This window comes from Echiichthys vipera (assembly GCF_963691815.1).
Source record: "Echiichthys vipera genome assembly, chromosome: 21".
Lineage (NCBI taxonomy): Eukaryota > Metazoa > Chordata > Actinopteri > Perciformes > Trachinidae > Echiichthys > Echiichthys vipera.
Genome location: NC_139846.1, coordinates 3,224,644 through 3,239,716, shown reverse-complemented (window position 1 = coordinate 3,239,716; position 15,073 = coordinate 3,224,644). Strand labels below are relative to the sequence as shown.

The following is a 15,073-nucleotide window of genomic DNA, read 5'->3' as shown; positions in this document are numbered from 1 at the left end:
TTATTCTTGTTGTAAAGTTGGGAATTTTTACTTTCACTTTGATGAACTGCACTGGCACGTCAGTGTTGGCATCGTTCCTCAGACCTGGAGGTTGCTGCTTGATTTGTCTGATATTCTGTGTTGGCAGCTATAGAAATTATATCTTCTTCTTTTGATATAATTCTTTTTTTTCACACATCCTCCAACTCTCCTCAGTGTCCTCATATTTTCACTTAGCAGCTGCACTGTTTTTGTAGGTATTCTTTCACTAAATTATTGGAAAACGGTTTGTTAAAAATGGCAACAAATGTATTGGGAATGTTATGCAGTATCCTCTAAAGCTACTTTCAGAACTTTCAAAAGTCTACCCATGTCTAATGTTGACCATTTTTTCCCTATACCAGGCTGTGGGGATACCCTGACCAGTCCTTCAGGCACCATCACAACCCCTGGTCACCCCAGCAACTACCCCCATGGTGCCAACTGTACCTGGTACATCAGTGTTACCCCAGGCAACCTGGTCCGGCTGTCGTTTGACTCCTTCAACCTGGAGTACCACACCAACTGTAACTTTGATTACCTGGAGGTGTACGACAATGGCACTGTACAGACTGGAACCAAGATTGGCAGGTACATGATATATTTCTTCTTGAAAATAAATGCAGACATTTGCTTTGTGTTTGTTGTTATTTGGGAATCAATACATTTGGATGCTTCATATGTGCAGGTACTGTGGCCGTGTAGTGCCTCCATCCGTCACCAGTACAGACAGCCTGATGACCCTGCTGTTTGTGTCTGACTCAAGTTTAGTCTCCGAGGGATTTTCTGCCAGCTATGTTTCATTCAATGCCACCACAGGTACTCAACCTATTGGACGGGCAGTCACACACACACACAATCAACTCCACTAGAGCTATATAAGCCACAACTAAATCATGTGCAAAATATGCCACAACTTAGGCCATCATTTTGAATACAGTACTACCAAATGTAGTACTACTACAGTAATGAAAGATGAGTTAGCTGTACAACTTACCTCCGATTATCCAAGCTAATATTATTAGCAGCAGCAGCAGCGACTCAGACACGTCAGGTTGCTGATAGAAATGGGCATGCACACCCAGGATCCAATCGATGCACCCCTCTCTCGTCCCCCCAAGCTCCTCCCTTTCTTGTCCACGGTTGCAAAACTGGCAGCGCCCCATGGACATAGAAAAAAGAAGATGGCAGCGTCCGAGTTGGTTTCTTTTCGGATGTTCGCAAATCTATGAGTGACGTCACTGTAGCTCCGTCCATTCATTATACAGTCTATGGTCCAAACTCATAAGCAAAAAGCTGGAAGCCTTTTCTGCCTAGGGACGACACCTAAATCTGATTGGATAACTCTATTTTCAAGGTTTTAGGACACTGACACTGTCATTTCTGAAGCAAACTTGATAGAAAATTGGGCTTAAAGCTGTGGTCGATGTTCTGAAATTCAGTTGAGCCTCTGAGACAGAGCTTGTATCGCCTTCCCTCGCCTTCTAACGACACGCCCCGTCTGGCAGAGCAATGTAATGCTAGTTTACAATGCTAAAAACACATCGCTAATGTATGCTAACGTGTTGATATAGCCGTTAATCGGACTGGGGATGTTCACAGTTATAAGCAAGTATTGGCACAGACTAGTGACTAGAGCCTTCGTGACGGATGGCTCCCATTGGTCAATTTCTATGCAGGCCAACAGCTGATAGACTGAATGGATTTTTTACTTCTTTTTGCTATTTATATTGTGACTCCCGGAGGCAAATAAGATTGGATCAAGTTGAGAGAACGGGCCCTGGGCGGAGAGGCTACGTCCATTTTTTATAGTCTATGGTCTCTACATAAAAATGTCCTAAGTAGGCATTAAAGCCAAATTCAATCTACTCCATAAGATTTTCATCTGGTTAATTGTCTGTTAAGTTTCTATCTTATCACAGAGTGAGTTAAAACAATGGTTTGATCATATGACCCACTAATGAAAGCACTTGTTTTTTAATTTTTGATGAGTATTCCAATCGGTGTGTCTGTGGAGACATTCCCTCTCCAAATGTAAATAAGCCGCTATGTTAGTGACGCTAACAGTTTTGCTGCGTTCACTTGTTATCAGAAATCGGGACTTTCCAACTTCTGTGTCTTGTAGTAAGGGCAGAAGTGTAATAGGAACATGTGTGTGTATGTATGGATTTAAGATGGGAACATATATTGGACAGACAGGAAGTAGAGAGGTTAATGTGTTTCAATAAAGAGTACAAAAGAGCAAAGTCAACACATAATGACCATAAATGTGACAAGACGGAGGCTCTGAAAGAACAGGCTCAATTACATGTTACTGCCAAAGAGGCCGCTAGAAACAACATATGTCAAATCTTATGGAGTACAACTTTAAAGCATGGAGTTCAAACCAAGAAAATACAGAAATAATGCAATATAAAACACAGCAATCAAATAGAAATATAACATCAAATTACAACATTACTTCTGCCCTGTGACACCAAAAATTAATTGATAACATTTTTGGGAATTCCAAGGAATGTTTGATAATGTTTCAGAGAACTAATCCCAAATATACAGTATTACAGTATTTTTTATTTGGAAAATGTAGTAGTACAAGAACAAGGTTGTGAATAAATCTCTCTCTCTCTCTCTCTCTCTCTCTCTCTCTCTCTCTCTCTCTCTCTCTCTCTCTCTCTCTCTCTCTATCTCTCTCTCTCTCTCTCTCTCTCTCAAATCAGACTGTGGCGAGACTTTCACATCCTCTACAGGGTCCTTCAGTTCACCCAACTACCCTGAGTACTACCCCAACAATAGAGTTTGCATCTTCAAGATCATTGTGCAAGTCAACATGCAGATTATGCTGAACTTCACTGACTTTGAGCTGGAGGGCACCCCTCCTTCTTGCAATTATGACTTTCTTGAGATCAGGTATGGATGAATCAAAAGGCTGTCTTTGGAGAAGAGGTAACTTTTTCGTTTGTTGACATGCCAAGGACATCTCTAAAAGTCTGAAATTACAGCCTGCCAAACAGAACATCTAAATGGTTCAACTGGAATGCCTCCGTTCTACCAATCTGTGTGCTGTTGAGCAAACAGCAAGCAGCACATTTCCACTGATAGAACGAGCAGAGAAAAAAGGAAAGTTATAAAAATGAATAGCTGCCATGCAGTTATATGATATATGTAATGTAGCAGGCTGTAAACATGTTTCTTTCTCCGGTAAAGTTGAGCATTTTCACATGGGGCTCTATGGGCATTTTCTCTGTTTTGGTGTCAAGTGAAATGTAGTTTCAAAGTTCTGCATGAGCTTAATTTTTCAGCGCTTGGGGTTTCCATATGCAAAAAACAGACATAAATTAAGCAACCAGGCAGACAAACAAACAAAGAAAGGCAGACTTAACCAGGCAGGGAGTAGGCAGAAGGGTAGGAGTCAAGGTTCAGGCAGAGAGTAGTGTCGGCAGGTAACAGGCAGGCAGGTGAAATGGCTGGAACATATAAGCACATGCACTGCAAACTCGAAATGATTTCGACATTACCTAGCAGGGCTGTATTTGAGAAAGCACATGTCGGATTCAGTCAGACTGGACATAAAACCGAGTTTATCCTCCCAGCTCCCTACAGATCAGATCAGATCAAAAATACTTTAATAACCCCAGGGGAAAATTATTTAAACAGCTGCTCATTCTCCGGTGTATTCTTGGAATTCTTGGTTGATGACGTTTATATCACGCGTCGGAGATTGGAGTTGGAGAGACAACAAGATTCAAACCAACACTATCAGACAAATTCAAAGAACAGCAAGAGACTTGGTTTAATCCTTGTCATGTCCTCTTTCCTCCGGCTCTACACAGAACCTCCCAGACAAAAAAATACACTATTTCCAGTAAGTGAGAACACATCTGATATGGACACTCTGCTTCTTGTGTGCTGCATTTGTGAAAGAGAAACTCCTGGAACTGTCCATGGCAGCTTTCATGAGACACTTAACAATCTGACATGGAGCAGGTGGAAATGGGCCAGTATATTTACTGCACGGCAGAGGAGAGAACTGGGGACAGGAGAGCATCTGGGTGGGACAGTCAGGTGAACAGGAGTTAATGCAGGTCAGAAAATAATGACCTAAATATAACTGGTGTCGTGACAAGTTTGTGCATCAAACACTCTGCTGCTAAACTTCCCAAGCTGTGTGATGTCTAAACTGTGTGAACACATAAGACACCTGCATCTTTCTTTATTCAATGTGACCACACTTTGAACTTTGATCTTTTGCAGGGACGGTGGATATGAGATATCTCCATTGATTGGTAAGTTCTGTGCGTCTCAGAGGCCTCCAGTCCTGGTATCCCATAGCAACCGTCTTTGGGTTAGATTCCGCTCGGATAGCTCCGTCACACGTCGTGGATTCACTGCCCACTGGGATGGCACACAGAGTGGTGAGTGGTTAATCTTTTGAATGTTATACTTTCCTTTTCTTTTAGCCAGGTTGAGCAGAGAAAGTGAAAAGCACAGACTATCGAGTCATGACCACTACCACTTCTGGACTGTATTCATGTTCATTCATGTGTTCTTGAAGTATACTCTCAGTTGTTGATGAAAATTAATTTTTCTTACCGTTGTAATAAAGTCAGACGGAATTTAAATTGCACATTTTTGACCACTTTGCTTTTTGGCTAAATTTGGCATTATAGGACTATTACAGATCCAATCTTTTTTGCCTAGACTGCTCACATTCATGTTTTAAATGACCCATGTCTGACATCAGTGGTGTGAAGGGATATCTTGCCTTAAAACACTTCACATGCAACCAATATTTCACACACATGCATGCTGTAACAAAAACAAAAAACGTCACAGGCATGTGGCAGCTGTAGCACAGCTGCAGCAACAGACGTTAGCTGAAAGTCCATCTCTGCTCTCCTCCCAGTAAAGGCGAATGAGGTGGAGGGAACGATGCTTCAGCTCATTTTCTGTAATGAGAGGGGCATTAAAGTATGAGGGAATGAACCTTCTCAGTGGAGTGTGATGCAGAAAAACACACATGAATTTTGACATGACCATTTTCATGGTAGTCCCAAGGCTAGTGATCAGATATATATCAGATTAAGGACCACATGGGAAAGTGACCCAGAACTATTCGGGGAAAAAAATAGATTTTTGTGTCCAGATTAGTCAAAGAAAATCACATCTGTGTCACATGAGAGCAAAAAAAAAGATTTGGACCACACTTGCCTGTAATTTGAATGTAGCCTCTGACCTCTCATCTTTTTTGTATGAAGTTATAATGATCATGCTCTTAAGACCATTTAAAAAGAAACATGTTTAGGTGTCAGGATTTAGCTTTGTCATTTTACACGTTGCACATTGGAACTCAAGCAATCTTAACAGTGTTATTATCATTTTTTAAAACCAGTTTTACATCTTCCAATTATGCACCTAAAATGCATCATTAATTTGCATCTTCCAGCTCTCACACACACACAGACACACGCAAACGGACACACACACACACACACACACACACACACACACACACACACACACACACACACACACACACACACACACACACACACACACACACACACACACACACACACACCTACCCACCCATTTAATTGAATTTCTGTGTCCAAGGCTGTGGAGGGATGTTGACCACTGCATCTGGAGGATTTTCCTCCCCTAACTACCCCTTGCCCTACCACCCCAATGCTGAGTGCTACTGGAGAATCAGGACCAGCCAGGGCAGCCAGCTCCTCCTCTCTTTCTCTAATTTCCACCTGGAGTCCAGCTCCACCTGCTCTTATGATTACCTGGCTGTGAGTACCGTACCTCGCAGATTGTGGATGCATAATGCTATTTTGATTTTACAGGCTGAACGTGTGACTTCATCAAATAGAATATGGAGGTTCAAAGCATTGTTATTGAGTAAGTGGTGAAAAGTATAGATCCATTAATAGTTTTTCAATGACCACATGATCAAAATAATAAAATCTCTGTTGACATTGAGAACCAGCTGCCGACTTTGACTGGCATACAAATTCCGCCGTAATCTGTCCTGATTTCCCCTATTTTACGCTGACCAGCCTTGAAACCTCCTGCAATGGCTGAGGTTAGTCAGGCAGACAGCTGTATTACGTTGTTGCAGAACGATGATCGTTATATGGAAAAAATCAAAGAGTTAGTGAATGTTTGTCACCTCACCTTCACCCCCGACCAAAGCGGTTACTCCTGTGTGTGGTGGGCCCACAGGATGGGGAGGGGGGAGGTGCCACATCACTTTTTCAGGCTGTGCCCGGCCAGGCTCCATGGCGAGCCCGGCCGCCAGGCGCTCACACAAAAACGGTAGTAAAAACTTTAACTTTGGAAACACATTGCAGAGAAGTTAAATGTATCCAAATACAATTCCTGGTATAAATGTAAGGACATAAATGTTTGATTCAGGCTGGCAACGCAGTTTAAAACACATATAAGTTTCACTTTCAAGAGATATTTTGAATTGTTTGAAGTGTGGCTGTATGAGGTACTTCTCCCCTGTGTTAGATACAGTAGATGATGGTTGGCACGGCAGAGTACAGGCATACACATGTCTAAAGTAAGTTCAGGTGCTGCCCCCATCCACAGCAGAACATTACATAGTGTGTGTGTGTGTGTGTGTGTGTGTGTGTGTGTGTGTGTGTGTGTGTTCAGGTGTACGATGGTAACAGCAGCAGTGCTCCAGAACTGGCCAAGTTGTGTGGCAGTCAGCCGCCCAGCAGCATCAACTCGTCCAGCAATGAGCTCTACATCAAACTACGCACGGACAGCAGCATCAGCACAGGAGGCTTCCTGGCATCATACACCTCCAGTATAAAAACACGCTCACACACACAAGCTTGCAGGATATGGAAAGAGTGTGGGCATGCAATGTTGTGTTACATTTTTACATTTTTCATCAAGCTTTGTGTTTTTGAGTTAAAACATGCAGATGCAAAACTTTTCTCTCCCATGGAACCACAATGTACAACTTCTACTTCTACTTGAGTCCAAAAGTATCTGCTGAAAAGACTTCTTCAGTTGCAGTTGCACACAACTCTCTTTCTTTTATTTGGTTCAAGCTCACTGACATCATTTGACCACAGATGATAATGATGTGACATTTCATCATGACTATTTTTTATTGATTAAATCCAAGTATAATTATAATTCCTGTATTTAATTTAGAAAATAGTGACCATCTTGTTGGATAATTAAATAATAAAAGAAAATAGGATTACGATAGGAATAAAAATAATGTCCATGTGTAGGTAAGAAAGTTTAGGAGCGTGAACACTTTTTTTTTAAACTACAGTCTTTTCAAAAGTTGAAGTTGAAGAACATTTAGAGTATTGAATTTAACTAATAACAGTTCATCTCTGAAACTATAGTTCTCAAAGACACACAGATAATTTTTAATGCCTTTTCAGAAATGATGCTGTCATATCTCAAAGCATTTGATTGAAACATAAATCTTAATAGTATGTCGAGGATATCTTATCTGCTCTTGAAAAGATTGTTTGCCTTTATGGTTAGATTGTATTTTTCAATACCCCTCATGTCAGACATGGATTATCAGTGTCCATCTTAAAGTGTAATTAGGGCGTAAAATCATCCCATTGTCTTTTTTGGCACTTTCATACGTCAAATAAGCCATCGAGACAGTTTTTTCATGTAACAACTATTAATATAGAAATGGTAGAGTTACTTTTACTGATTAGCTCGGGGCAGTACGGTGAAGGCATTAAAAAGTATTTTTTAACCACTAATACTGCTCAAAATAACAGCAAACCTCTACAGTAGCATGATAAGAGTTCCCACACAGAAAAACGAAGCACCAACAACGTAGTTAGTGAACCAAGAGTTTATTAAAAGAGTGTTTTGAAAGACTGAGATGTCCAGATTTAAAACAATAAGCCACTGGTTTATCAGAGCACGGTCATCGTACCGCAATGGCAGCCTATGAAAAGTTTCTGGGTTGTAAGCTTTCATTTTTGTTTCGCAGCCGGGAAAGATACAAAGACAAACTATTCTGTTTCTCTTCAGTTGAGGTTGCAGGCTAGTTGGCTTTCCCTGTGTTTGCACTCACATATGTTGTGCATCTTCTGGCAACACACGCCCCCTGACCCCTGAGATCTGTGTACCGTTTCGGTGCTGATCTATTATTAACTTATATTTCACCAAGCTGCCACAAACCACAACGTTTACATGTATTACTGAAATAGATCCTCAATGGGTTCCTTCCTTTTGGATTGACTTTGGTAATCGACTTGAATGGACTTTACTATGAGAGGAGCTGGTACCGGGGACAGTAGGTAGGTCTTTAAAACACTCTTTTAATAAACTCTGGGTTCACTAACTACGTTGTTGGTGCTTTGTTTTCTGTGTAGGGACTCTTATCATGTTACTGCAGAGGTTTGGTTTATTTTGAGCAGTATTTGTGGTTAAAAAAAGCCATTAATCATTCATACATGAAAAAAATTGTCTCGATGGGTTATTTGATGACCAAATTTGTGAAAGGAATTACACTTTAATGAATGTTGGAAAAATGAAATGTGTGTGTTTCTAGATTGCCGCACCGTGGTCACAGGCCGACACAGAGGAGTGGTGGAGTCACTGAACTTTCCCAACGACTACCCACAGAACTCTGAGTGCAGCTGGACCATCCAGGCCAGCAGTGGAAACACCGTCAACTACACTTTCACTGCCTTCCAGCTGGAGGACACCTGGAGTTGTGGCTATGACTACATCAGGGTACACCGATGCACTCTATTCAACCATCTAGTAGTCGATATGACTCATTTTAGATGCACAGAAAGAGTAAAAATAGCTCGATTTAGATTTTTCGAAACAAAAAAAACAACAACCTGTATGAGAACCAAAAAACATTTTAATGTGTGTATGTGTGTGTGTGTGTGTGTGTGTGTCTCATACCACTTTCTCCCAACTGTCCTAGCTCTTCAATGGGCCTAACACACAGGCTCCTCTCATTGGTACCTTCTGTGGATTCACGCCCCCTCCAGCCAACGCCACCACAGGCTCAGCTCTCACCCTGGTCTTCAGATCAGACTCCTCTCTGTCCATGTCTGGCTTCCAGATGATGTGGTACCAGAATGGTAAGATGTAAATCTCTTTTGTTGTTTTTGCCAGTCCAGATCAAGGGGACAACGCACACAGATATGCACTTTATCAATTAAAAACAAGTAATAGCTGGATATAATATAATCAGTAAGATTGTGATAAGAATTTTGAAGAACAAAGACTTTATTGTGGTCAACCAATGGGCACGGCCAATCATTACAGTAGATGACTATGAGTGAATCCTCTGTTTTGGATGTTCATACCGTGGGTGATGGTTTTGCTTTGCACAGATCTGAAACATTGATGCCTGCTTTGATCCCTGGCTCTCTGAGACTCTGTGCACAGCAGTGTTCCCGGGGAGCAGCACAGTGGTCCGGCAGTAGACAACTTTATTTGTAGGTTCATAAAATATATAGGACATTATGACAGACATTCCTGTAATCTTATATCGCGACATCTGCTGTATTATGCTGCGCTCCAGTTGATCTCGCCCAGTCACAGATCTGTCAGAACCCAAACTTGCAATCCAACATGGCTGTGCCTGTGTAACTGTACACGGTATTGCTACAATGGCTAACCTGGCAAACTGTTAACATAAATAAACAGCCAGCCACACTCTTTTTCAAGAGCCAGGACGAAAGCGTGCTGGCTCCTTAAATTACTTATTTCAGAGCAGGTCAAACCAGGAAGACACATTGAACCAGAGTAAAAAAGAAACTCTTCCATTAACTATGATAAAAAAAAAGGTGTACAACGGGTACCTATAAGCACCATAAGTAACATAGACAGTGTTACTGTTGAACACTCCAGATGACTGGCAATTATTAAGAAAGTAGAAAACTTTGGTTATTTTTTTCTTTGGTTGTTTTGTCACAGCCTGATGCTGGTTGCACGTCATTTAAAGGTTGAATATGTAGAATCTTTATTAAAAGCAATATTTTTTTAAGACATAATACACCCACGGGGTGTTTTGAGGGATACAGAATAAAAGTATTGCCTTTACATAAAAAAATATATTTAGTCTGAATTAATATTTTAAAAATCTTTGACGGGTTTGACACTGACTTTCTGTCCCGTTGTGTTTCCATTGTATCAGCCATCAGCGTTGTTGTTGGGTGCAGCTACTGTAGGCTGGCACTGGGTGAAATGGAGTTTGCCAATCCTGCAGCTGCTTCGGAGCCTCAGTAAAGGGGGCGTTATTTGTCCCAGCAGCTGAGTGAGCGGAGACGGGCAAAAACCAGAGTCAATATAGGCCAAGCATTCACTCCATGGACTGAGAGAAAGGAGAGAAACACCATTAAAACGCATGCCCAAATGGCTACGTTTCTCCTTGATCACTTTCATCTTTACTTAGCTGTAATGCTAACGGCTAATGGCTAACTGCTAACGGTAACTGTTAAACTCCTCTGCAATTCTTGTTTTTATGGTGCGATTTGCTGGCGCTGTACGTTGGCTGTACAGGTTACTAGCTGACCTTAATGGAAAGTGCTGGTCAAAAACACTCATTGGTTTCTATTCTGTTTCGCTGACATTAATGCCATAATCAAACATAATTGTAGGATCACATGTCACAGGTCAAACCGGTGAGCAAACAAGGAAAAAAACAGGTAAATGCCACTTCGCTGATCGCTACCCTCTTTGCCATATGCTTGCACTAAGTAGAGTGCAGGTCCAACTGTCTGCTTGCTGTGTGATTTCTTGTTCCCTTTGCTTCGAAATGTACAGCAGTAATTCTTGAGTCTTAGTCATCACTGTGTGAAAATTATTGTATCGTCAGATTTAGTATCTATTGTTAGATACACTTTGGTAGACTCTTTAGTCCACTCTGACGTGGTGTGTGTCCCTGCAGGGTGTGGTGGGGAACTCTCTGGTTCCAGTGGCTCATTCAACAGCCCAGACTACCCCAACAGGTATCCAGAAAATAGAGAGTGTATCTGGTACATAACCACAGCAGCTGGCAGCAGCATCACCCTCACTATCCACGAGTTTGATGTGGAGTTTCACCAAGACTGCAACTATGATGTTCTGGAAGTAAGATATAACCTGTCTGTCTGATTGCACATTGCAAAATTTATTTAAACCATGCTGACTGTATCAATGACCTAGGTGGTATAAACTGAAAATGTGGTTTCTGAAACTCATGTGCAGTTCAGTTAAAGTCTTCTACAAGCTGAACTCAATTCAGGCACCTTCTCTGACACACATAAATACATACCCTCTAAAAGCGGACCTATACTGCTTTTCCTTAGCTTCTTACATATACCGTATTATAATGTCTGATATTGATGTTAAACATTAACAAAGTTTCAATTAACGAGGTAAACGTGTGTATGGGTAACCAGTCTAACCCCCGTGAGCAGATCTGCTCAGGATACAGACTGCTGTCAACAGGGTTGCAGATCCGATGTCAGGATTGGGAGGAATACAAAAGTGATTTTTTTTTTTGCCCATATGTAACTCATACCATTCTATCATAAATCATAACTTCATAGAGACTCTTGATATCATTCAAAAAGTACTGCACATGGAATCATTGACTTTGTTTACCTTTCTTGTTTATTTGTCCTAAACAGCCAACAGAGTATCACTGCTTACTGAACTGTTATATTAGTAAATCATCATTTTAACTGTTATATTAGTAAATCATCATTTTAAGGGTCATCTGATGTCTACTCAGCCCCAGTTCTTCTCTCCATCTTCCTTTTCTCCCAGTGTATGGGACTACATTATGCATGATTAACTGATATGGATGAATATGAAAATATGAAGCCCTTTTTTTAAAGCCTGCTGATCATCAGCGTTTGTATAAGAAATTCCCCTTTCATTTGTGTTGTAGTGGAGGAGAGCAGAGATTAATGTGGAGCCAGAAATATATTTGTCAAGCATTTTTTTTTTTACATCATTTGAATCATTTATCATTATCATCATTATAATTTAATAATTTATGCTAGTGGCAGAAAGCTGAATATGTGTTGCTTGCGTTGGTCATTGCTCCTTAATTTGAGAGCACACTCCTACAACATGTCCGGTTGTGCTGTGTTTGGTTTATAAAGCATTATTTTGTGATTTCTGACGGTAGAAATCATGCTTTATTTCTGCAGTCTGCTTTTTACTACATGTAACTACATGCTAGTGGCAGTAATAAGGAACAGGAGAGAGGAGACCAGGAAGTGCCTGACCAATCAGAGCAGACTGGACTTATCAGCACGGGATCTTAAAGAGACAGGCACTGTAACAGAGTGTCTCAGACTGAGGGTGAACACAGGTGCAGCAGCCATGAGCACTAAGAGAAAAATAAAGTGTTTGTTGAACATTAAAGCATGTAAAAATGTTCCGGTAAAAACAAACGATAAATGTATGAACCTGAGCACAAGCATAATAGGTCCCCTGTAAGGGTTTTTATTTCTTAAAATATGATCATGTGACTCAAATTTGACAACAGATCAGATAACAATAACACATAACAAAGTCAAATGTGCAGTTGTTTGGAGTCTTTTCAGACTCAGACTCAGACAACTGTATTAATCCCATCAGGGGCAATTGATTTCAGCAGCTTGAATACTGGCCTAGTACAAAAACACAGTGCACACAAAAAATACATAGGAAAGAGGTTAATAAAGCAAATAAGTAGAATACAATGCCAAGGATTACAGTGTCATCAAGGATTAGCTGAACAAAGTGAACAAATACATAGGTTGCAAATGCCCGACCAACAAGATGCACATGGTAAGAGGAATAAAATCCTTATAAAGAATTTAAGAGAGACAGGTGAGACATAGAGACGACCTGAGGGCAACAGAGGAATTTCACTTGTGACCAGGAGAAGACAAAATATGGTTTGCTTTCCTCAAAGTTTGTTGGTCACAAGGTAAGGTCCCTAAATTTCACTCCTGTGATCTTGGAACATGTTTTTATAATGCTGTACAAGATGATTTTTTTCTTTCAGTGTAAGATTGAAAAACCAGTAGATGAAGCAGAAACACAGGAGACTTTAGATAAAAGACTGATGAAAACCACACAGAATAACAGGGCTGACAGAGAAAGAGTTCAGTTTACGGAGAAGATGGATTCTCTGTTACTTCACAATCTCTGCAGTGTTCACATCAAATTTCACCTTCTCGTCAAAAAAGGTGCCGAGGTATTTATATGAAGGAACTCTTTCCACAGTTTGCCATGAATCTAAAGCTGGGATTTTGTTACGTCTAAAATCACTTATGAGCTCCTTAGTTTTAGACACATTTAGGTCTAAGTAGTTTTTGCCAAATCATGAGACTCCTCCTCCTCCCCTTCCTCCTCTTGAAGTCTTGAATGGGGCTATCCATAATCCATGCCTCAACAACTATGTTTTGTGAAGACTTTTGTGTTGACATAAGGTAGATATTCATATTTGCCAATACATGTTGACTCAATAAATTACTCAGTAGTGTAACTGGTGACTTTTCAGTGTGGAATGGATACTTTCTGAAACAGCGTTACAGTTGTCCTTTTGACTTCTTCTCAGGTGTATGGAGGCCCAGACCTGCTGGCCCCTCAGCTGGCCAAGCTCTGCAGCACCACATCCAGCCCGATGCGTGTCTCCAGCACTGGCAACCTGCTCACTGTGCGCTTCAAATCTGATGCTTATGTCAGCGGTCGAGGTTTCAATGCAAGCTGGACTGAAGTTCAGGGAGGTGGGTTGACATCATTGAGTAAACATTATATGCCCCACCTCTGTGTCACTATACCATAGCAAACAATATCAGACTGGAAAGAGTGGTGAACATGACCGCACAAAATGCATTTTTTATTATTATTATTTTTAAAGCTTTTATTATATAGGACAGACAGGAAGTGGGGTGAGAGAGACATGCAGCAAAGGGCCGCATGTCGGAGTTGAACCCACGGCCGCTTCCTTGTGGACCTTCAGCCTCTTTACATGGGGTGACTGCTCTAACCACTGTGCCACCGGCCACCCCACAATATGCATTTTTGTCCATGACTCAAGAATTATGCTCATTATGACTGAAAAGTCCAACAGAATATAGTGATGAAGTGATGACATTTTCTATCCAAAAGGTCAAAAGTCAACTTCACTGTGACATCATAATGTTTGATAGCTCAGGGACAGAAAGGAAGACTTTTGGTCAGATACTGAACTGGTGACGCTGATCTTGAAGCTGATTGTTTAGGTCTGAAGATGTGTGTAAAGCATCCACCTTTTATCACATTCCTTCAAAGTCTCTACCACATGTATTATGGGAGTCTGGACAGTTTGGATGGAAAGTTGACCATTTGCAAACTTGACTGGTTAGCAGAGGCATAAAACCACAAGGCACTAATTCTAGTTTTTAAGCCGTTTTTAAAACAATACTCGATCCCATGTGTATATTAACACAGTTTTTATCTCTGTAATTGTTCCTCCTTTCCATTCTAGCCATCTAGGTGTAGTAATGGATAAGTGCTATAAGGACTAATCCGTTATCGATTCACAAGCTAGATCACCACTTAAACACAGGTACAGTCCATAATAAACGGGGCGAGAGGCTGATGGCTCCAACAATATAACACATTTTATTTCCAGTCACCAATTAAAACACATTTATATATTTTATATATTTTTTTTTTTATAAATTGTGAAAATTGTCTAGAGCTGCACAGTAACACCACCAGCCACTTGTTAGTTAAGACAATAAGTTAGACGATTAGTCAAAGACGTGGCAGACCTAAATTATACAATAAACCCGGACTAGTTTAGACAACCAGTTGGACAGTTAGTTAAACACTAATGCATTATATATATATATGCATATTTCCACACACTGCCACCGAGCTATGAGCGCACAAGAGGGCCTCACTAAAATAACAGTGAGCTTCTAATTTCTTCTAATACATACATATTAGGTTACCTTAAGGCATATTTTACCAAACACTATATTTAAATTAAAAGTGCTATACCTTAAGCTCATCCAGGTTTAACCAGGCCAGTAACCTGCTAAATGCTGTG

The 15,073-nt window shown here is 40.7% G+C and overlaps 1 protein-coding gene across 1 annotated transcript in view; it reads left to right on the top strand.

Moving 5' to 3' along the window:
• The window catches only part of cubn (cubilin (intrinsic factor-cobalamin receptor)), a gene marked incomplete at both ends in the record, with an annotated part of 156,199 nt that overhangs the window by 56,309 nt on the left and 84,817 nt on the right, over positions 1–15,073 (top strand). The window contains 10 exons of the mRNA XM_083936559.1: positions 384–609; positions 707–837; positions 2,736–2,925; positions 4,270–4,430; positions 5,632–5,813; positions 6,685–6,841; positions 8,579–8,763; positions 8,966–9,125; positions 10,940–11,121; positions 13,592–13,760. Coding sequence (XP_083792685.1) covers positions 384–609; positions 707–837; positions 2,736–2,925; positions 4,270–4,430; positions 5,632–5,813; positions 6,685–6,841; positions 8,579–8,763; positions 8,966–9,125; positions 10,940–11,121; positions 13,592–13,760 — 1,743 coding nt within the window. The remainder of the gene's footprint in view (positions 1–383; positions 610–706; positions 838–2,735; positions 2,926–4,269; positions 4,431–5,631; positions 5,814–6,684; positions 6,842–8,578; positions 8,764–8,965; positions 9,126–10,939; positions 11,122–13,591; positions 13,761–15,073) is intronic.